The sequence below is a fragment of the Heterocephalus glaber genome, unplaced genomic scaffold (genome assembly GCF_053883595.1).
Source record: "Heterocephalus glaber isolate CG9 unplaced genomic scaffold, H.glaber_assembly_v1.0 deba00001497, whole genome shotgun sequence".
NCBI classification, from domain to species: domain Eukaryota; kingdom Metazoa; phylum Chordata; class Mammalia; order Rodentia; family Bathyergidae; genus Heterocephalus; species Heterocephalus glaber.
The window spans coordinates 41931753-41956328 of NW_028258320.1; the positions used below are offsets into that span (position 1 = coordinate 41931753).

The 24576-nt window shown below is 37.2% G+C and overlaps 1 protein-coding gene across 2 annotated transcripts in view; it reads left to right on the plus strand.

Annotated features, from left to right (window-relative positions):
• The window catches only part of Marchf5 (membrane associated ring-CH-type finger 5), a 44145-nt gene that overhangs the window by 8631 nt on the left and 10938 nt on the right, over positions 1 to 24576 (plus strand). The window contains exons 1-3 of one of the 2 annotated variants that reach the window (XM_087185573.1): positions 10295 to 10497; positions 17856 to 18012; positions 23942 to 24072. In XM_087185573.1, coding sequence (XP_087041699.1) covers positions 17997 to 18012; positions 23942 to 24072 — 147 coding nt within the window. In that variant the 5' untranslated portion in view covers positions 10295 to 10497; positions 17856 to 17996. Of the gene's footprint in view, positions 1 to 10294; positions 10498 to 17855; positions 18013 to 23941; positions 24073 to 24576 lie in introns of those variants that run through there. The other variant, XM_004838512.4, reaches the window with a different exon arrangement.

Below are 24576 nucleotides of genomic sequence, written 5' to 3' on the forward strand. Positions count from 1 at the left end.
GGCAGGTGCAGCACCCCTGAGCTAAATCCCCTGCACCAAGTTATGTAAATATTACATTGTTATGACACCGTATATCTATGATGGTGAACCTTTTAGAGCTGTCAGTCAGTGATAGAGCCCACTGCAGCATGTGTACCATAGGTTCGCCACCACTGCCCTATATAATGCAATTAAAACATGTCCATTTAGGGCCGGAGATTTAGCTCAGTGGTTTCGCTGCCTGCTGCGCAAGCGCAAGGACCCGACTTTGATCTCTGGTACCCCCCAAAAAACAAAACAAAACAAAAAAACATGTCCATTTAGCTGGGCCTGTTATCTGCCCCCTCACACACCTCCTCTCTTTCCCTGTCTCTCCCTCTCTCCTTTCTCCTATTATGCTACACTCATTTTTTTGTGTGGGGGGGGGGCTGTTTTTTTGTTTGTTTGTTTTTTGTGGTGGTGGTTTTGGAATTGAAGCATAGGGCCTTCCCACTGACGTACATTCCCAACCACCTTTTTTTTTTTTTTTTTTTTAAGATATGGTCTCATTGAGTTGACCAGGTTGGGTTCAAACTTGAAATCCTTCAACCTTAGTCTCCCAGGGTGCTGGGTTTACAGATGTGCACTACCATGCCTACCTTACACTCTACCTTTCATCATGGTGAGCCTCTGGTACCCCAGATTTTTCTAATAATCCAAGATAAGCGCCCGTAATTTGAATCATCAAAGATATTGAAGATTACTGTCAGCTGTCTTTTTATAGTGCCAATGCCTATCAATTTGCCTGTAAAAAAACTTTAATTTAGTTATGTACCAGTAAGAAACTCTGTAAGTTCCCCCTCTCAAAGTTTTTCTACATACTTTTAAAAAATAATTAACTTCTTGGGAAACCAAAGCAGGAAAATTGCAAGTTCAAGATCAACCTGGACTACAGAGCTAGATTTTAATCACCAAAAAACCCAGCAACAAAAAACTGTGGTTGAATCACAAATGAACCCTATGAAATGAGGTTGTCTTTGTTACACATTCTTTCCCAACTGTTATTCATCCTTTCTAGCTTTATCTATTTTTGTTTTTTTGTTTTTTGGTAGCTGGGATCAAACTCAGGTGAGGCAGGCTGCATAACCACTGAGCTAAATCCCTGGCCCTCTAGCTTTATCTTAATAAAACCTTTCTGCTTCAGCCACATTGATCCTTGAACATATGCTTATTTCCACCTCTGAGGTTACTTGTGTTGATTTTTCTTATTTCAAATACCTTTACTCTTTCCAGTCTAACTTTAAACCATTAGTAGTAGTGTTTTGTATGGTGAGTTTTATTTGATCCATGTATGCCTATTTTTGTTTCTTAACTAAACTTTAAGTTCTGTAAATGTAGTTTCTTTTTCTCTCTTTCTTTTCTTTTTTCTTTTTTGAGACAGGGTCTCACTATGTAGTTCAGGAGTTGAACTCAACTTTGTAGCCCAGGCTACTCAGTGATCCTCCTACCTCAACCTCCGGAGTGCTGGGATTACAGGCATGCACCACCACACCCATCTTAAATTTTACTATTACTGGCAACAAAAATTACTTAACTCCTACAGAATTAAATTTATAAATCAATATATATAGTATATTAGTTATAATTAGTCTACACCAGTGATGGCAAACCTTTTAGAGACCAAGTGTCCAGACTGCAACCCAAAATCCACTTATTTATTGAAAAGTACCAATACTGTAATTAAACCTGAATATAGTACTGAGGTTTTAGTTTAGAGAAAACAACTCATACATTTGGCCTGTGTGCCAGCAGAGAGGGCTCCGCATGCCATGCCCACTTCACACATGCCATAGGTTTGCCACCCCTAATCTACACATTTTTCTAAGGAATAGGTAATGTTCTTTAGATTTGTCTCATTTAGTTCTCTTTTATTGTCTTCATATAATAATAGTGAATTGTTCTTTGATCTCTCAGACCATTGTGATACTTCCCAGATCTCCCTTTACTTTGTAAACCATTGTGCCCCAACTTGGTGGATGGAATGTGTGAGTAAACTGTGTGCATTAGAAAGCAGGCGGCATTTAGAAAGGCTGGTAGATGGCAAAGAGTGGAAGAATATGCATTGAGAGAGTTTGAAGAAATATCTTAAATAGTGGTGTAGCTTATTGAAAAACTGGGAGTGGGAATCCAGGACTTTTTTTTTTCAATGAATACAAAGGTGCCACACAGGATTACAGTACTTTATGTGCTAATGGTAACAAAATTATATCCATAAATTCTAGGCATAGTTATAAAATTGACAACATCACTGTCATCATAACCAATGTTAATGCTAGTGCATTTGGAGATTGTATATGTGCCAGGAAAATCTTAAGCAATTTCTTGATCCCATGTTTAATCTTTTACAGCAAGGGACCTTAAAATAAAACACTCTTTTTAACATTAAAAACTTCTTTTGGCCAGGGATTTAGCTCAGTGGTGCTGCCGCCTGCCTTGAAAGTGCAAGGTCCTGAGTTTGATCCTCGGTACAAAAAAAAAAAAAAAATACCTTCTTTGGCATTCTGGTTAAGCCTACTCCTCAGAATGCTTTAGAAAAAACAGTATGTGGTATTAGTGATGAAACCAATTATATTCAAACATAGATACCAAATATTAAAAATCTGATAATGAGCTTAATACATTGAAATATAAGATTTATCAGTTGGTCTAATTAATTTCAAATTAGTGTTATTTTGGGATCTGTGCAGCTGTAAAATAATACAAAATTTTCTGTTGCTGTATGTACTAATTTAATTATCATTGCTAATATTACTGTGGTTTGCTTATACTCATCATTGAAGAAAAAACTAAATTTTAGTTAGAGCTTAATGAAAATAAACATGTAATTTTTTTTCCCTACCAGATTTACCAACCCCTTCCAAATCTTGTACTGGGGATTGAACCCAAGACCTCATGCATGCTAGCCAAGTCCAGTGCCTCTGAGCTACATCTCCAGCCCTGTTATAATTTATTTGAAACAGAGCCTCAATAAGTTGTCCATGCTGGGCTCAAACTTGTTGTCTTGGTTACTTTTCTCTCATTATTTAGTTATTTATTTTTTGGTACCAGGGATGGAACTCAGGTCCTTGCGCTTCTGGGGACAGGCACTGGCAATTGAGCTAAATCCTAGGCCCTACTTTTCTCTCATTACTGAGACAAAATACCTGACACCCAAAGTTAAAGGGGAAAGGGTTTATTTAGCTCACAGTTCCTAAAGGTTTCAGTCAGTAGTGACCTGGCTCCAAGGCAGGGTGGCACATGGCCAAGGGGCCACAGTTCCTGACCTCCTGAAGGCCACAAAAGAGACCTTAACAGCCTCTTCCTGCCCCTTTTATCTTATTCAGACTACTTAGGGCTGGTAGCACTCACACCCTTAAAGTGCCCTCAGGCCTAGCATTGCACGAAGAGTCAATCACACACTCTAAATTCAGCCACCTTTGAATAAGACAGGCATGAGTCTTGGGGAGGGGGGGACATCTAAACACAAGCCATAACACTTGTGATCCTCCTGAATAGCTGGGATTACAGGTGTGTGTCAGCACACCTGGCAGCTTCTGAATTTTTCATAGACCCCCAAATTAAGAACTCCTGCTTTACAACAACTATATGAAAGAGATTCTATCATTAAACATATAGCAAGTGGTGAACATGATTTCAGTCCAGGCAGTCTGGCTCCAAAGCACAGGTTCTGTAATGAGCTACACTATCCTGGAATCATAATCTTTTCTCCAAATTAATTTAGCTTTTCTTCCTTTAGAAAACAATGGCTTCAGCACCTGCCTGGTAAGCCAAAGGCCCTGAGTTTGATTCCCAGTACTAGAAAAAAAAAGAAAACAATGGCTTAATTCGGATATGTGTGGCTCAATGGTAGAGCACTTGCCTAGCATGCACTTATTCCAGGTTTGATACCCAACACTGCAAAAACAGAAAATGTAAGCATTTTACTTACTGTTAAGTTTTAAAACCAAATAATTTAAAATTTTTGTTTATAGTGACTGTAAAATGGAATCGGGGGGAAGCCTAAAAATACAGGACTTCGAATTCCTGAATCCTAAAATCTAGCTGTTTCCATGCAATGAACTTTTCCCAGTTTAAGTTTGAATAACTTTTTTTGTTTGTTTTATTTTTGAGACAGTGTCTCACTATGTTGTCCCTACTGGCCTCAAATTTACAATGATCCTCCTGCTTTAGCCTCCTGAGTGCTGGGATTGTAGGTGTGTGATACCACACCTGTCTTCATAGTTTAACTTCAATCCAATAGATTGCCTTCCATTTATTTTTATACATCTTTTTCCTGTGATGATTTAGAAGAACTGTCTTCAAACTAGTATTAATATTTTTTAAATATTTGGCCACTTTCTAACCAGTTAGATAGATGTCTGTTATACAGTAAATTATCTCACATCCTCACGTAAGAAAAACACTGAATGTGAAGAATAAAGACATGATACAGCTAACTGGGTACAAGAAGAATCTGCTCTAAGTATTTCTTTCTCTGAGGCAAGGGCACCACATTCCTATTCAATAAACTATCCTTATAATTCAGAAGACCTTTTTTTTTTTTTTTTTCATTTTTAGCAGTTCTGGGTACTGAACCCAGGCCTAGAGCACCTTAGCTGCTAGTTAAGCTCTGAATGCCAGAACTACATCCCCAACTTTTTGCCATGAATTCATAGGGAATAGGTTCCAGCAGCTCAGGCTTCTTCCCATTGGTTCTCACAGAATATGCTTTGGGTAGGGCAGGCTGGTCCTGCATTCAGGTTGAACCCAGGTTAGGGTTGAACCCTTCACATGTTTCATTAAGCCACCTGTTTGTTTGTTTTTTAAAGCAATATCTCACTATGTAGTTTAGCCTGGCCTTGAACTCACTATATGGCCTAAGCTGACCTCAAACTTGCTGTGATCCTTCTGTCTCAGCCTCCTGAGTTCTGGGATTACAGGTTTATGCTATCCCTGCCTGGTTTATCTCAGCTCTTAGAATGCTTAATGCATACACTAATTCTCTTGGCAAAAGGCTGCCCTCAAGTTAGTTGTTTACTGTCAGGTAAAAGGCTGAAAACCAAGACCAGATCAGGCCACAACAAGCCTTTATTAGGAGAACAGATCTGCCGGGCTGTCTCTGAACAAAGGAGAGACAGGCAATATGGCCGGGGCAGGGAGTGTCTTTTATAGAGACTGGGGTGGGGTTTGTAGGAGCTGAGGCGGGGTTGAGTGAGGTAGTGACTAGGGAGTGGAGGAGCCCATGATCACTAGTTGGTAGGAGGTGAGCGAGTATTAGGTTACTCTCTAGGGGGTAACAGGGGCATGCTGGGAAGAAAGGTTTCTTCTTCGGTGGGAGGAAGCATCTTGGCATGATGTCACACAAGGGAGAGGGCAGCTACTATACATAATAGCCACAGAGGTAGTGGGAGACCTATCATTTACAACAATACCCACTTCGTGCAGAGTAATACTGTAGACTTCTATTTTTGCCATGGTAACATTTGTGTGGCATTTCTTTTTGAACAGCACCCATCCCCCTGATATCTACAATATAACCCTTTTTATAGATTCACATAAATGTGGCCAAATGAAAGGCTTAGAGAACCTTGTCTTAGTTACTTTTCTCCTTGCTGACACAAAACGCTCACAAGTTAGAGGAAAGGTTCATTTTAGCTCACAGTCTGTAGAGGTGTCAGCCCATAGTCAGTTGTCTTCAAGGCAGGCCGGCATGGCAAAGGGTCATCACAGAGGAGAAACAGTTCATGGCATAGCAGGCAGGAAACTGAGCCTTCCTTCCTGTTGTATTCCATACAGGCTAAAGCTTATTGCCTAAGGGTGGCCCTTCCCATTATCCACACTCAGAACTATGCTGAACCAGTCAATGAACTAATCCAGTATCACACACCCACGATCCAGTCACTTCCTAAATGCCTTTTCTATGAGTCCATAAGGAATGGGGGACATCTAGGCATTAACCAAAACATATGCTAGGTTCTTCTCTTTCCCTTTGTGTTGGTCATTTTGGTGAATAACTGGAAGACGATGGTTTTCATAAAAAATAAAATGGAGGGCCAGGGATTTAGCTCAGTGGTTTCGCCACCTGCTGCACAAGCGCAACGACCCAAGTTGGATCCCTGATACCAAAAAAATAAATAAATGGAATTTTATTTCTATATTATGATGAACTAAGGAGACTAAGGAAAGAAGAAAGACTAACATAGGGGCTCCCAAACTTTATGTATCAGAATCACCTGAAGGGCTTTAAAAACAGTGTCAGGCACCCACAGTTTTTATTCTGTAGATCTGAGATTATTTCCATTTCTAGAAGTTAAGATGCTGCATGTGACTCATACTAAATACTCGGGTTCTGAGAGAGTAAAATTAGAAAGAACAGGGCAAAAATAAACTTAAAGAAAAACTCTTAAAAAGTTTGAGAATTACAATTGCTATTTCCCTTGGAGGTGGAGTTTGAGAGGTCTTTAGTTTTTTGTGTCTGCATCTGTGTTTTGTTTTGTTTTTTATGATGCTGAGGATTAAACTCAGGGCCTCTTGCATACTAGGCAAACACTACCACTAACTACACCCTTAGCTGTTGTCTTTTGAAATGAAAAGTAGCCAATTATTCTTATTTTGTAGGGTATTCAAAATTGCAACTTCATAAATTATATTAAGATATGTAATAACTTGGATCAAAGTACATTTATGTTATATTGACTCTGAAATGCAAATATCATGGTATCAGTGAAAAGCTCAAATTTGAGACTGTTTGATTTTTGTCCTTATTGGCTTTGTTTTAAATCTAAGGAACAGCCTCATCTAATAGCAGAATCAAGATCATATTTTGGCCAATGTACAAAACTCAGAGTACTTGCATTGGGAATTAAGTTAACTTTTCTGCTCAGCTTTCATTGAGTAGGAAAGAAAGTTATTTACAAAAAAAAAAAATCTTGAGTTTACATATAAAAGCTCTTTAGCATTTATATTACAGGATTGTATTGGGGTCATCTCTTGGTGTTGAGTACTCTATCACAAGTGTTTTGTTGGCAGAAAATGTGATCCAGATTGCTTAAGCAAAAAAAAAAAAAGGAAGAGAAATCTATTCGCTTATATAAGTAAATGGTGCAAGAGTATATTTAGCTTCAGCCACAGCTTGGTCCATGTCTCACAATGCCATGAATTTCCATCTTTCAGCTTTGCTTCTTCTTGCATTTTTTTGTTTTGTTTTTTAAGCAAAACATTTACTGGTACATTTTAGATATACATAATAACATTCATCTTAGGGAATTTGTATCAGAACAAGATATATCTTTTTGCTTTTTGAGAGTCTTGCTATGTAGTTCAGGGTGACCCTGAACTCACTATGCAGTCTGGGGTGGCCTCGAACCCAAGGCAATCCTCTTGCTCATCCTCTCGTACTGGGTTTATAGGTATGTGACACCATGCCCAGCTTCCTCTGGATTCTGCAGGCTCCACATGGTGGTTCTCCTGGCTGCTTCACAATCTCTTACTTCCAAGCTCCCCAGAAGAAAATCTGTGTAGCACCTTTCCCACATTCTGAGTTAAGCTATGCTTAAGACCAGCTTTATGGATCTAGTCTCCCAATCACTATAATTTGGGAGTTAGAATGTTGTCGCCAATCTAAGATTTACTCTTCCACAAACTGGGGATGAGGCTTATACTGCCTAAACCACAGGTGTGGCTGATGTTGGAGGAAGAATGATTTTTTTTTTTTTTTTTTTTGTACCAGGGATCGAACTTGGGACCTTGCACTTGCATGGCAGGCGCCGGAACCACTGAGCTAAATCCCTGGCGAGAATGATTTTTCATAGAAAGCGTGAGATACTGTTTGTTCTTAGAAAAGAGGAAATTTATTATACATTAAGTGACAGATTTCTACAGTCCCTTCTATGCTAAGATTTTTGAAAAATTTTAAACCAGTCATCTCAAGCATCTGTTTCCTGCTTCTTAAAAAGTAGAGGTAAGGCCAGGTGTGCACTACCTGTAATCCCAGTACTCAGAGGCTGAGGCAGGAGGATCCACTGTGAGCTTAAGGCCAGCCTGTGCTACATAGTGGGTTCAAGTCTGGCCTAAACTACATATCAAGACCCTGTATCAAAAACAAAAAAAAGTAAGAGTATGATTGAGAAATAGTTGAAATAGAGAGTGCATCAATCCTGGGAGTCGGGTATGGAGAAGTGAAGAGAGAAAGCATAATTAATTATAAGATCTTCCCAGGTAATGTTCCTGGTTAATCTATCGAAAGTTAAAAATATAACATGGAAAGACAGGATTTACATCTCACATGCATACTATATTCCCTCCACTCCTTTTTTTTTTTTTTTAGCCCTTAAAAATAATGACACTGTCTAAAAGGCTAAATATTTGTCCCTAAAAACTTTTTTTTTTGTCCCAGTGCTGAGGATCGAACTCAGGGCCTGGCTACATACTACACAAGCTATCTACCAACTGAGCTACATCCCCAGCCTTCATGTGGTCATTTTATGTGCTGTAATTTTCCCTGTACCCAGCCCTAATTTCATAGATTAGTGGGTTTTTTCATGTTAGTTAAATTAAACTGATAACTAGTAACATACATTAAATTCTTTAAACTTAACATATTCTATACTCATATTTACATTCAGAATATTTAGTCATCAGAAGCAGTTATAAACTTCTAATTTAAGCATCCAACTAATTGTCTCTTTCACACAATTTCCTTTCTCCAGTCTCTTTGCTTTTGAGGGGTTTAGAGGTATTGGAGATAGAATCCAGGCCTAACGCATGGTAGGCAAGCACTTTACCACTGAGCTACATCCCTAGCCCCTTTTTTCTTTGATTTTGAGCTAGGGTCTCAATAAGTTGCTCAATTGCCCAGGCTGGCCTGGAACTCGGAATCCTCCTATGTTAGCCTTCCACAGTGCTGGGGATTACAGATGTGTGCCACCATGCCCAATTAAATTCCAGATTTGTAATCTTTTTTTTCCAGGGTCTTGCTATGTAGTTCAGGCCAGCCTTGAACTCACTGTGTAGCCCAAGCTGGCCTTGAACTTGAAGCAGTCTTCCTGCCAGCCTCCCAAGTGCTGGAATCACAGGCGTGTGCCACCATGCCCAGCTAATATAGCATCCTACTTCAGGCTTTCTGATTTAAAATATAATAAATATAATTTTATTTCAGAAAAAGAAGAACGGTCATACCTATAATGGAAATATGTAAACACAGCTATATTACTACCCTAAAACAATTTATCCTATCTTCATATCCTTTGTGCTTTCAAAATTTTATTTTATTCTCTCTTCTTACAGTTATACTGTATGAGAAAGAGAAATGGCGTCAGTTTTTTTTCCTCTCAATTGAAAGTTGAATGAGAGTATATGTGAAAACACTTGTGTATTTGTTTTTCCAAGCTCAAGAGATTAGTGTTGAAATGGGGAGAACATTGAATCTCACATATTCCTGCGCTTACTACTCCTGAAAAGAATTACCAGCTCTTATAAAGTAAAAGTATAAACTAGGCCAGGTGGCACACACCTGTAATTCCACTGTTCAAAGACTGAGGGAGGAGGATCACCGCAATTTTGAGGCCAGCCTGAACTACATAGTGAGACGCTGTCTCAAAAATAAAATAAGCTGGGGATTTAGCTCAGTGATTCTGCCTCCTGCCTCGAAAGCGTAAGGTCCTGAATTCAATCCCCAGTACTAAAAATAAATAAATAAGTGAAATGAAATGAAATAAAATAAAACAGAAGTATGCTGGGGATTTAGCTCAGTGGTGCCGCGCCTGCCTTGCAAGCACAAGGTCTTGAGTTCAATTTCCAGTACTGGAAAATCAATCAATCAGAAGTATAGTCAGGTGTGGTGGTGCCTGCCTGTGATCCCAGCACTCTGGGAGGCTAAGGCAAGAAGATCCAAATTCAAGCTCAGCCTGGGCAATTCAGTGAGACCTTGTCTCAAAATTTTAAAAAGGGCTGGGAATGTAACTTAGTGTGAAGGACCTGGGCTCAATCCCCATTACTGGCAGAAGAAGAAAGCTGGGGGGGGGAGCAGCTTGAGGGTTGTCTCTTTGAACTCTGTTTCACTGTTGAAAATACAGAATTACCAGAAAGATGGAGAAATTTACAAAAAAACCAAGTTCAGAAAAGATCCTATAAAGAAAAATAAGGAAAAACAGATAAACAAGAAATTTCTCTACTGGGAATATATTGATTTCATTAATCTCTTTATGTAGGACAGAAGTTCTATAATAATATATCAGTAGCTTTAGTGTACAGGATGCTGGGATTCTAAAAATTAATACAATTTTCTCTCAATTTACAGAAGTTGCTGGGTGTGTTTTGCCACTGATGAAGATGATAGAACAGCTGAATGGGTGAGACCATGCAGGTGCAGAGGGTCTACCAAATGGGTTCATCAGGCTTGTCTACAGCGCTGGGTGGATGAAAAACAAAGAGGAAACAGTACAGCCAGAGTGGCATGTCCTCAGTGCAATGCTGAGTACTTAATAGTTTTTCCAAAGTTGGGTAAGAATATCTTAAAAATAATATATGACATGTTTGATTTTATTAAACATAATTCTGTGATTTTTATTTTTAAATGACCCATCTCTTTAAGCTTTTTGTGAATTTATTCTTTCTGTTATACAAATGTGAGACATTTGTTTTGCTAACAGCTTATAATATCCTCAATATATCCCCAAATTCATCCATTTGTCTGTATATTAACTATTTTCATTTGGTCATGAGAAGAAAGAACTTACGTGTCTATGTGGATATAATCAAATTACAAAGCTACTGTGTAATAAAAAGCTGACTTAAAGAGCCCCATTCTCTGGAGACAATTGTTAAAAAGAAAGCAGTAGTGGGCCGGGGATTTAACTCAGTGGTTTCTCTGCCTGCTGCGCAAGCGCAAGGACCCGAGTTCGATCCCCGGTACCAAAAAAAAAAAAGAAAGCAGTAGTGTGTTCTAATATTTCTCCTTAATTCTCTTGTAAGGAATAAAAATAGGAAAAATAAAGATTTAATAAGGTGCAGAATTCATCTTTGGAATCCAATTCATGTGGATTCCTTTCATGAAAACTGCTATCCCTTTTTCTGGGAATTGGCAAGCAAGGAATGATCAAAGTTTTTTGAGAATGGGACTAGCATGGAAGAAAGTACAGCAGACTACTTAAAAGAAGCTATAACTATGGAATATTATTCAACCATAAGGAAGATTAAGGTTGTGTCACTTGTAGGAAAATAAATGGAACTAGAGAATATAAGGTTAAGTCAGAAAGTTATATATCATATAATTTCTCTTATATAAGAATTCAAAAATATAAATAATCAAATAAAGGAGACATGGTAGAATACAAAATGGCAGACTTTCTGGAGATGGTAAAGGGATAAGGAAAAGAAGGTAGCAAGAGGGAGTAAAGAGATCAAAATGGTTAAGGTATGTTACATGTATGTACCAATTCCTCAATATGAAGGTAACTATTACTGTAAACATAATATTGAATTATAAATAAACACTAATTTTAAAACATCAAACTGTAACTAAGGATGTTTAGTGAGCATGTTCATTATAGCCATATGTTTATGAGCTAGTGTCATTCTCTTTGTTTAGTGTTAACAGCATGCCAGTCGTTACACATTTTTAATGTCACCCTAACCAAAAGGTATAGGAAGGCAGTTTGGATTCTCAGAAGATCAAAAGGAAAGAATGACTTTGAGAGGCTATGAAGTTCATGGAAAAATTAGAAGTTAGACATACTGTACTATTTTTTTATAAGTGCTATACATAACTGAAACCAGACCTATGTTTTTTAAAATGAAGTAATAGGAATGCATATAGAAGAGTAAGATTATTAATAAGAACAAACAAACTCTAGCATGATTAATGCATAAGAAGAAATGATAGCTTCATGTGAAAGTGATCTCAAATATATTTGGACCACAAATTTGTGGAACATGTGGTGGGTCTTCATGCACACCACTGATTTTAGGCTATACAAAAGAATAACCTAAAATGTTTTTATTGTAAGAGCAAAACAATATTTTAAAATAACTTAAACATCAGGACAAGCAATTATTGCTGCAGTCCTTTACTGCATTGATAATCTGGTTTACAATGTTAAGGTTTCACATTTAACTATTTTTTTTCCCTTACTTTCTAGCTTTACTAAGTTAGATAAGCCCACTCTATCAGTCAATATTTATTAGAGAAACAGGTATAACACAAGATATACAAATACATAAGAATTTACAAGATTGGCTTACAGTGGACACCCACAGAGTCGGATGAAGAAGAATCCAGAGGGTCTGTCTGTACACTGGAGACCGAAGGATTTAGTTGAAGGTCTGGAGCTCACTGCAGTGTCCTGTTGTGAGTCTGTAGCAGGAGCCAATGAGTCTGCAGTGGAAGACTAAAAGTCTACCCTGGATGGTTGAAGCATCTGCCCCGGAAGTCAGAGTCTGCACTGGAAGCCAGGAGATGACATCCAAGGTGAAGGCAAAGACTGGAGCTCCTTGGAAGAAACAGAAGCAGATTTGTCCTTCCTCATTTCCCCTTTATACCATCCAGGCAAGGAACCATTCTAGGGTGGATCTTCAACACCCTATGGTATGGAATTGCTGAACCAGATTTAGTTAAGCTTATCTTAACTGAACTTCTCAAGTTGACACAGTCAATCAGCCATCACACCCACCTTTCAGTTATAGCTTGTTGAGAGAGCAGCAAGTATTTGGTCAATCTCTTAGGTGTGTTAGATATTAAAATGGATGGAGGGCCAGGGATTTAGCTCAGTGGTTTCGCTACCTGCTGCACAAGCGTAAGGACGCGAGTTCAATCCCCGGTACCAAAAAAATAAATAAATAAATAAAAATAAAATGGATGGAGACAGCCAAGCATGTTGGCACACACCTGTAATTCTTGATAGGCCAAGGCAGGAGGATTGCAAGTTCAAGGCCAGCCTGGGCAACTTAGTGAGACCCTGTCTGAAAATAAAAAGGACTAGGGGTATAGTTCAGTGATAAGGTGCTTAACTAGCATTCACAAAGCCCGTAGAGAGTGGACACCAAAATTATTTTAAGAATTTTTTTTTCTCAATACCAGGAATCAAAAGAATTCTTACTGAAAACTGTATTAGGTACTTGAGTTAACAAATGTATGACACACAACAGGAAAGCTGAGTATTTCAGTTTGAGAGATGGCAAATTTAGTTGTAGGAGATAAATTTTCAAGTTGAATGCAGTAATTGAATATGGTTTTAAGTATAACCTAATAGAACGTTTCTTTCTCTAACAATGAAAAATGCATAGATAATGTGTGGGAAAGAGTCAAACTGCAGTTAATCCATTTGTATCATGATTTGGTTTTCTCTTTTGTTTTTTAACAGCAAAGTTTTATTAAAGGTAGGAAAAGAAACAGGCTCTGCAGAGTGAGTTTGGGCCAAGTGAAAGTGAGAAAAGAAGTACATCCTATAGCATAAGGGTGGGCTATTGTGAAGAGGCACTGTTAGCGGTTAGCTTGCTTCTAAAAAATGGCTCACCAACTAAACATTACTGGGTTTGGGGTTGCGTGCCTCTCCTGGAGTTGGAGTTCAGGTTCTTCTCATCTTGAACAAAGAATTGAATGAAACCAGCAAAAAACAGTGGCAGAGTTTATTCAAGAAAGTAAAAGTGAAGAATGGGAGAGAGACCAGCTCTGCAGAGTGAGCTTGGCCTGAGTAAATAGAAAAAGAGGGTAAGAGCAAAGATATAAAAAGTACATGCTGCAAGAGCCAGGGATTTAGCTCAGTGGTTCTGCTGCTTGCCTTGAAAGGACAGGATCCTGAGTTCGATCTCCGGTACCATTAAAAAAAAAAAAAGGCTATGTTTTCAAAAGTACATGCTGCATCTGGGAAACACAGTGTGGGCCCTCATGGGTGGAAAGTTATGATAGACAATGTATTTATTTTTAAGAATTGTATTATTTCATGCTCAAGTGATGGGTTCAGGCTATTCATTGTAGTGTTTTGGATATATGGCACTTAAGTAAGCCACTTAAGATCATAGAAATATTTTTCTGACATTAGTATCGTGAAAAAATTTTAAATCTTTTACTTGACTAGTTTAAGCATCTTTCCTCTTGAGTAGAGAAGCAGAGTCTATATTTGCTTTCTTGACATCATATGCTGAAGATACAGTGCTTGCTTAAGGATTGCATTTGAATTATATTCATAATTTTCCATGCTGTCTTTAACACTGACTCGAGGTTATATTGTCAAATGCCAGCTGTTTTGTAAGTGAAGCCATGTGCAAATCTGTTTTAATAGGCTCTTTCTTGGTACACACATAACTATTGCTCTGGCCATATTGATCTCAGTATACCTTTTCAAGTCAAAGTTCAAAAATAGTTGTTAGTTCAAGGAAAAGTCCCTTTTAGATATCATCTTTCCATTGATAATCAGGATTAAAAGTTGTCTATATTTCTTGAATTACATTTCACTCGTGGATATGCTGAGTTGATTCATATTCTATACACTAGTGGTTTCATGTAGCCATTAAATACTGAGGCTTATACATACATCTGTGATAGTAATTGTTCTTACTCGCTGTATAGCACACATATTACATAATGTCCAGTTCTATCTGTTAGTTTTACAAGTTGATTTTGTTCTCTCTGAACACATCTGTCATTAATTTCCAGCTCAGAGTAGTTACACTTGTTTTTGTTAAAAGAAGTTGAAGTACCTTTGACTGTTGTTTTGATCCTTGCTTTTAATGACAAGATTCATAGTAGAGACTTTGATTTATTAGAGTGCTTGAAAATGATGTGAACACTTCAGTGACTTCTTGTCCCTATATGTACATGTAATATATACCTGTAATATATTACAATAGAATGGGAACAATGGTGTCTCCTGGTATCAGCTAATCATGTCTGAGTCTCTGCTCACAGTCCATTCTGCCATCATACAGTCTTCATTTTAAGATTCATGCTATTATTTATGACACTGAAATAAATATAGTTTTCATTTTTAATATATAATGAATATTTTGAGCAATCGATTTTTTAAAATACTCCTCACTTAACTACCTTCGTATCCTTGTAATCCTTGGATACCCCTAGGATTGCAATAGCAATTAGGAACCTGAAACAGTTTCTTATGACTTTCATCAAAATTAATCTTTTAAAATTTGTGAATTGTTTGTGATCAAAACTTAACACTTTTTCCGTAAATTCTGTAGACCAGTTAATAGATTGCCAGAGCCACATTGGTCCTTTTAGAAAAAGAAATAGAAGACAAAAGAGACAGAAAGGAAAAAGTATTGGTTAATATTCTATAGGGTGATCTCTGTGTAGAAGGTGAAGGTTTTCCTGAGAATGTAGCCTCAGTCTGGCTGGCTAGCTAGCCAGTTCTTTCTTTCCTCGGACACAGTGGTGGTAGAAATAGATGAGTGGTGGTGTCTGTTCCTCATTGTTGTTAGGAAACTTACCATGCTCAGTCATGAAAATCTTAGAAGACCCATCAGACTTTCCTTCTCACTATTTGCCACCCCATCTTAGGGTTTGTTTTCTTTTTTCTTGTGAGTTAGTTGCATGTATATATGTACTTAAAAATCTTGCTACTCAAAGTATGAACTGAAGACGAGCAGTGTGGGCATCTAATAGGGACTTATCGGGGCTCCAGAACATCACCCCTCAGCACGTCACTGAATTGAAACCTCCATTCTAATAAGATCATCAGAGGTCCAGGATTTAGCTCAGTGGTTCCAGTGCCTGACTTGCAAATGCAACGTCCAGAGTTCGGAGTTCGATCCCTGGTACCAAAAAAAAAATGTACTCTCATGGCAAGATCATCAGGCCAGCATGATGGTACACACCTAGAATCCCAGCACTTGGGAGACAGGCAGGAGGATTGCTGCACGTTCAAGGCCAGGCTGGGGTACATAGTTCAAGGCCAGCCTGTACTGCACAATGAGACCCTGTCTCAGAAACCAAAACTAAAGATCATCAGGTGATGTATGTGTATTAAAGTTAGGAAGCATTACTTTAAAATGTGAAAAGAATATCAGCTGAAAAATGCTTATCTTCTGCTACAAGTGGAAATTTTCAAATCTTTCTATTGTTACCTCCTCTATAATCTTTACCTAAAATTTTCTTAACATTTGTCTATATGGCTTTTAATTTTGCCTTAAAGTTTTTCAGTTATGGTCATACCTTGGTACTCAGCTGCTTTGAAACTCATTGAATTTGATACTCATCTCATTTTGATGTGAAAATTTTGTCCAGATACTCATTGTTTCTTTAGTACTTGACATGCACGTTAGAATTTGTGGGTGTTAATTGTCTTACAGCTTGCTTCCCTTCCTAGCCAAAATTTGTTTGATACTCATCACACTTCCCAGAACCAATTAACAATGAGTACTGAAGTATTCTTCTATTTAATGTATATTTATTGCTTCTCCCTAACTAGATTATAGGCTCCTTGGAAGCAGTGATTAATGTTTTAAACATTACTTATATTTGTTTTAATGCATATAAAATTTTGTGTGTAGAAAAGTTTCCTAATAAGTAATAGTTGACTTTATAGCCTGTAAGTATTCAATGATCTATGCTGTTGTTGCAAGGAAAAATGTAAACTTTCCCTTGATACAAACTATGTAATCATAAAGAACTAATGTTTTAATTTTGTAGTTATTAATCATGGTACTACTGTGAAATACAGATATATAAATATTAGCCAAGCATGGTGGCATATACTTGTAAACCCAGCCCTCAGGAAGAAGATCTTAAGTTCAAAGCTAGCCTGGGCTACATAGCAAGTTTAAGGCCAGCATAGACCAGCGAGACATGTCTCAAAAGAATATAGATATGACATGTATTAGAGTCAAAGTAGCTGAATACCGTCTTCAGTGTTTTTTTCTTTAGTTTTAGTTGTTTGTTTAATCAGTTATTTTGGTTATCTAAAAAACTTTTAAGAACATATCCCTTCTGTGCATAATCTAATGACTAAGATCTTTTTATTAAGTAACTTACAACTTGAGTTTGCAGGATGTTTTTCTTATGTACAGGTGGTAAAATCTCAAACTAGAAGTAGAACAAAGATGAAACATACCTAAGCTCTTAGACCTAGAATCCAGACTCTGGTGTTTAAAATAGTGATGAATGCCAGAGATTAAAACTGCTATCCCATCAAGATCCCCACACACTTTTATTTTTTGTAGGTAATTTATTTTTTCACTTAAAAAATTTTTAATACTATAATGATACTATGTGTGTGCACATATACATGTACGTGATTTTGTGTGACAAAATAATTTAAAAACTTGAATGAGCAAAAACAGTAACAGGAAATTGTAGGGAAAGGCCCGAGGAAAGGAGATGACCTGGAAGGCGCTGACAAGCCAAGACACAACTCACCAAAAAAAGCAGTCAGCCGAGATCTCAAAGGAGCAGCTGCCCTATACTTTGTGTGTGTGTGTGTGTGTGTGTGTGTGTGTGTGTGTGTGTGTGTGTGGTACCGGGTATCGAACTGAAGTCCTTGCACTTTCAAGACAGTTGCGGTGCCATTGAGCTAAATCCCCAGCCCTCCCCTATATTTTTAATTGAGTTGGTTGTTTCAGTATTATTTCATATCTTTGATAAAATCCATATTTGTTGAGTTGGGATCATATAATTATTACTTTTTAAAATCTATTTTAATCACAGATTGAATCAGATGCTTGCCCACAGAGTGCTGGGTCTAGGTCCTGTGACATTCCATTGCCTTGTGAAACAGACTAAAGTATCCCAACATACAGCCAAGTACCATGTGCTAAGATAACTGTGGCCTAGAGGGTCCTTGAGAGTGATGCCAATCATCATCAGAAAGCATTTTTTAAGCACCTATCTGTACATGGTTCTATCCTAGGCACTGTACAAAACAAGTTAAACAGACATGGCCCCTGCCCCTTGGGAGTTTTCAGTCTTAAGATGATGGTGACATGGACAGACATAAAGAATATTGAGACAACTGAACAAACATTGAACGAGACCATAAAGTACTAACATTATGCACAAGCAAAGGGGTAAGTGCATTTTGTGGGGTAGTATATAAAGGAAGTCTCACAGGATATGAACAGGGTGGGGTAGAGAAACCAGTGAACCTCCATTAAGATAGCTTAGTTTTTACCACAAAGTTGAGTTTTCATGTTGGCTTAAAGTAGGAACAGAACATTCCAAACTTAGAGTACAACAAAAAGACTTGGAGCAAGGGGATAAGTTTAGAACTATATTGTTGAACTCTCAGTGGCCTCAAAAATCTGTATATCTTCATGGCCTTGAAAATGCAGTTGGTGGGGTTTTTTTGGTACTGGGTATCTAACTCAGGACCTTGTGCTTGCAAGGCAGGCTGCAGAACCACTGAGCTAAATCCCCAACCCATGCTGTTGGTGTTTTAATGTAGCAAGTTGACGTTTATGTTGAAACCAGTTCCATGTAAAGCTAAAAGCAGACAAAAGAACTGGGAACCTTAGTGGCTTCTGTGAATAATCTATTTTTCTTGTTAAGTCTCTCTAATAAACTGTTAGCAACATAACAGAAACTTTAGAATTCATGGAGCTGTTTATCTTCTCGGGAACTTAAATGACTTTGTCTTTTGACACACTTGTATTTGCTCATTATGTTAGACACTTTAATACTCAGACAAAGCGTAGAAATTACGTTTCTCCAGAATTGGGGCCTGAGGATATAACTCAGTGATAAGATACTTGACCAGCATGTGTGAGGCCCTGGGTTCAATCCCCAGCACTGCAAAAAAAGAAAAGAAAGGAGTTGGTTATAGCTGTTTTATTTGTTATTGTTGTTTGTTTGTTTGTTTTGACACAGGGTCTCACTTTGTAGTCCATGCTGGCCTTGAACTCACTATGTAGCCCAGGCTGGCCTCAAACTCAAGGCAATCCTCCTGCCTCAGCCTCCTGAGTGCTGGGACTACAGGCCTTCACCACCACACCCAGCCCGTATTTGATTTTGAAAATACTCTTGTGTCTGAGATATAGACCCTGGGAGTTCTGGGTGTTATAATCAGTGCCAGCAAATGTTTCAACATTATTATCTGTCTGCCCTTCAGTCATTGATTTCTTAAATTCCAAGGTTTATAATTTGTTTGTATTTTGGTTTTCTTTTGTTTTTAGATAGTCTTGTTGCCTAGCTGGCATCAAATTCCTAGGCTCAAGTGATTGTCTTGCCTGTCTTGGCCTCTTGAGTAGCTAGGACTACAGGTGAATGCCACTGCACCTGGCCCTTTAACAACAGTGTCTCTGTAGACTTGGATTTGAATCACAGCAGTCACAAATCCACTTTTGCAGTACCCATTAGATAAAACTAATTAATGACTTCTTTTTCAGTAGATATGGACTATTAAGTTTCTTCCCAAATGTTCAGCTCATTTAATCTGAAATATGAAAACTTGAATTTACCCCAATATTAGGATATACTTAGTTGTTGTCTTTACAAGAGCTGCTTTATTGTACCAGAGTTCACAATAGACTTCCTTTTCATTGCAAACTTCTCTAGTGTTCTTTAAATTATTAGATTTTCAAAATTTACAGTTTTACAAAACTTCTTCAGTTGTCATCCATTGTATAAATACGCTACTGTTGAAAACATAAGTGAAGCCCAGCAAGGCATTAAAAATGCAGTAATGCCTTTTTTAAATATGAAACTTTTTTGCCCTTAGATATTTAACTTATGTGATACATTTTTTTCATGCTTCTTTCTGTTAGAGTGGAGGTTTTCAAGGGCTAGGATAGTGATGGTGGACCTTTTAGGGCTTTCAATGATACAAACAGCCTACTGTAGCATGCATGTCATAGGTTCACCACCACTGGGCTAAGATCTTGCCTTTCCCCACTTCCCATAACTCTTTTCTGTTGTAATCTGACAATAAGAAGAATCTAGTGGCTAAGGCTGTTTTTCTAAGATTATGACTCATAAGACCATAGCTCTTCCTAAAAGAAAGAGTATAGGTTAGGGGCTGTCATCCAAAGGATTTCAGTCGTTTGTTCTTACCAAATAACCTGCCTAATCTTCAGCTTTTAGAAATTACCCCCCAGGTACAATTTAATATTCTAATGCTGTGTTTAACACTAGCCATTTATCATTCCTTCTAAATACTGAACCAATCTTGGACCAATCTGTATGGCAGTGCCTTGAGAGAGTTAGGCAAAGTAAACTTAAGACAAAAGAGAATTTTCTCAGAAAAATTTGAATTAGGTGCTATAAAATGCAGGCTGTATATTCATTTTACCTGGGATATCTTTTACATATAACCAAACAAGAAGTACAAAATTTCCTAAAGGAAACACTTAAGATTTTTTCTTGCCCTGAACAAAAGAACTCACATCCAATGTGTCAGGAAGAAAATTGAGCTGATTCTGTTAGAGCCTTCTATGATCTTTTGAGGAAAAACAGTTCAAACCTGTATATTATCATTCATGACATAAAAATAATAGTGATAGGTTGCTTTTTAGGGATTATACTTTCATCCAAATATTTAGTTTTTTTAAAGAATTACATCATTTCACTCCTTTAGTAGATAGTTCCAACTACTATAAGTACCTTAGTAGAGAATTTAGCAAATCCTTGAGAGTCATAGGAACTTGGGATATATCAATAAAGAAGGCCAAAAGATAATTCTGGCTTTGGAGTTTATGTTCTAGTGCAAGAGTCAGCAAACCTTTTCTGTAAAGAACCAGATAGTAAATGTTTCAGACTTTGTATATAGTCATATTCTGATAAAACTATTTACAAAACAACTGGCTAGATTTGGCCCAGGGGCTATAATTTCCTAACCCTTGTTCTAGTAAATGGAAATTGATTTAATAAGTAAATTAGAGTATGCTAAGTGATAAATACTTTTGGAAAAAGAGAAAGAAAAATACATAATCAAGGAGTTTGATGAGGTGTAGAGGTTGGGAGGGTGAGCCTCACTGAAGTCAAGAACAACAGAAGCCACCAAAGAAGACTGAAAAATTATGGGTAAAAAAGAAAAACAAAAGATGTCACTGTCCTAGAAATACAATGGAGAACCATATATTGGGAAGAAAAGGTCAGATGTTGATGAGTCAAGTAAGAAAACTGAGACTAACCATTGGATTTAAATATGTAGAGGTTATTTGTGATGTCCTTAAGCAGTTTGGGTAGAGAGGGTTCAAGAGAATTAAAATACACATAGACAGTTCTTTTCAGGAATTTTATGCAAAGGGAACCAAGAAATGGAGTTATGCAACAAGAAGATCAAGAGAAGAGGGTTTTGTTTTTTTTATTAAATAGAAGAAATAATAGCATGTTTTATTTGATGGAAATAAGCCAATAAAGAGTAGGGGAAAAGGATACAGGAGAGTGGGAGAAGATTACTGGAGCTGTGACCTTGGGTTGAGGGGGGATGAGGTCTAGTCTACAGGTGAAGGGATTGACATCAGATACGTGGAATTTGGGTATAAGGGTAGAAGTCTGTAGACACTCTCTTGTAGTTTCATTTTTCTGATTAAAGAATTATCAAAGATATGAAAGCTGAAATGCAGTTTTATACTGTTTATAGTAGTATCTCCGTTCACAAACACTTCTGTTTGCAAACAATTCAGTTCACAAACAAAATTGTTTGACAATTTGCTTCCATTCACAAACCCTAGATTGGATGATGACACGACCACGACCACCTTCTCTACACAAATACAAACACAACCATCTTCCCAAAAATCGTAAAACAAATTAAGTTCATAAACTGAGAGGTACCAATGTACTTATAATCTTTTTTTTTTTTTTTTTTTTTTTTACTGGGGATTGAACTCAGGACCTTGTGCTTGCAAGGCAGGCACAGCCATAATTATACTTTAACTTCTAGTACCAGCATTTGAGGGATCTTTGGCAACTAAGTTTTGGTTTTTTGTTTTGTTTTCTCTACCTTCTGAGGGAGTTATAAAGTGAACCCAGTGAATTCATGTATTTTCAGAGTTAAGCCCTACGTTATGAGATTAAATAATGATGCATGTAACACCTGCTGTTATGTAAGATACTGAAGAAATGCTAACTATAATTAGAGGATGTAGAGTCACTAGGCACTAAATTAGGCTTCATGTCTTTAGTCCTAAAAGACACCTTACCATAGTTTTAAATGTTACAGAAGTTAAAGCTTGACAATATTAAGTTGATGTGCTACATTTAAGTAACAGGTCCTTTAGTATCTCCCCTAGTGTTCTCTTTACTTCATAACATAGTCTCTCTATATATAGTTACTAGTAATATCACTGGCTCCAGTGATCAGCTAGGCATCTTCAACAGGGGTTTCTTAGGTTGCTTTGGTTTTTGGGGTTTCTTGGGATTTTTTGATACCGGGGTTCGAACTCAGGACCTTGGGCTTTCGAGGCAGGCAGCAGTACCACTGAGCTAAATCCCCAGCGTCTCCCTAGGTTGCTTTGATTTCATATGTTTAAGTATTTTATCATCAGATTGTTAATTTATTTGTACAATGAAGATAACTTCTTATATGTATAGTATCCTTTAGATTGTATGCCCCCAGAAGATAGGTAATGTCATACATTTCTAGGAAAATGTCTGAAGGAATAATTTATATAAAGAGAATGTTCAAAAATAATAATTCTTTTTTTTTTTTTTTTGGTACCAGGGATAAAAATAATAATTCTTAAATCCACAGGTTTTGTATATTTTTGGTTCAACTTAGATATACAGTTCTTTGGCCTTGCTTTGAATAAAGCCAGACTCTTCCACTTTTCAAAAAATTTCTGAGGCTGGGGATTTAGCTCAGTGGTGCCACCACCTGCCTCTCATACACAAGGTCCTGAGCTCTGTCCCCAGTACCAAAAAAAAAAAAAAAGCCCATAAAGAACAACAGAAAAATTCTGGAGCCATACAGTATGTTGGGCTACTGGGTGTGGTGGTGCATGCTTGTAATCCCAACTCTGGAAGGTGGAGGCCAGAGGATCACAAGTTTGAGCCTAGCCTGGGCACCATAGTGACTTAGAGAGACTTTGTCTCAAAATAGAAAGGACTGGGGATATAGCTCAATGTGAAGGCCTTGGTGAAGTTCTGTCACCAGAACCAAAAAAAAAAAAAAATTTGAGTTTAATGGCAATTAGTAGAATACCTTTAAAATAGCACATAGTAGGGCTGGGGATTTAGCTCAGTGATTCTGGCACCTGCCTCACAAGCACAGGGTCCCGAGTTCGATCCCCTGTACCAAAAACAAAATAAAATAGCACATAATAGAAGCATAATTAGCACATACAGCTGTTGGAATGCCACAAAAACTACACAAAATAATCATAATCATAAAAAGAAGCTTGTTAGATAAGAATACTATACTAATTATACCATATTGAAAATCAAAACAGTTTTGTGTAACTACATGAAAGTAACTTTGGCTACCTTTACACTCTTTACCAAGACATACAATGAAGTCAGAGAAGTGATATTCTTACCAAATACATACTACAAAATTTAATGGTTGTCAGAACTGTTTCACAGGGGCAAGTTAAAATGACCCTTTCTGCAGTAGCCAGTGTGATTGAGAGGGAAGTGACAGGACTCTTTCCTTTATAAGAAGCAGCTGTGTTTGAGGCTGTAATTATAGGTTCAGTAATAAAATTTGAATAGTCTGTTTCCTAGAATTTAGAATAATATTTAGCTATTGATGCAAATGTCTGAGAAATTCTATTCAATTCTGAGTTTCTACCAAATTTAAAACAATTATTTTTAAAACATTAGAGCATCCAATTCTATAAAAGAATTTTAGATCTATAGAAAATATTGAACAAGTCTTTTTTGGGGGTGGTACAAGGTCTCATTGTGTAGCCCAGGCTGTCCTCGAACTCTCAGTGATCCTCCTGCCTCAGTCTCCTGAGTGCTGGGATTACAGACATGTGCCACCATGCTGGGCAGAACAAGTCATTTTAAAAATCCACTATGTTTGACACTTTACTTGTTTTCTTTATATTACAGGTCCAGTTGTTTACGTCTTGGATCTTGCAGATAGACTGATCTCAAAAGCTTGTCCATTTGCTGCAGCAGGAATAATGGTTGGCTCTATCTATTGGACAGCTGTGACTTATGGAGCAGTGACAGTGATGCAGGTTTACTATTTCACTCTAGTAATACTACTTTTGATGTGAAGATCTATTAAATATTTTAGGAGTTATATGTATTATTGTGGTTTTATTTTTTTAATGTATAACTTTATTCACTAAACACACATATATACAAAAATTAAAATTATTCAAAGAAAAGCAATGCAAGGGAAAAAAGTATAATAATATTCAAATATAATAGAACTCAACCAAAGCAAAACTGAAAAGTACTTAAACATTTTTGAATATAATTTAAAAAAACATCTCCAGCATTAACAAGACATCAAAGGATGTGATTTGTTTTAGAAAGATTTTCAAAACTAATATTGAACAAATAGTGGTCTGGAAAAAAATTCTAATTAGCTAGTAGACTCCACATAGGCCAAATTTTTTAAATTTAAATTTCAATAGAGTCATGTGACATGTGATGGAAACATAATCTGAGAAATATGTTATTACACAATTTCATCCATGTGTATCGCAAAGTAGCACACAGAGTGCCAACTTCTA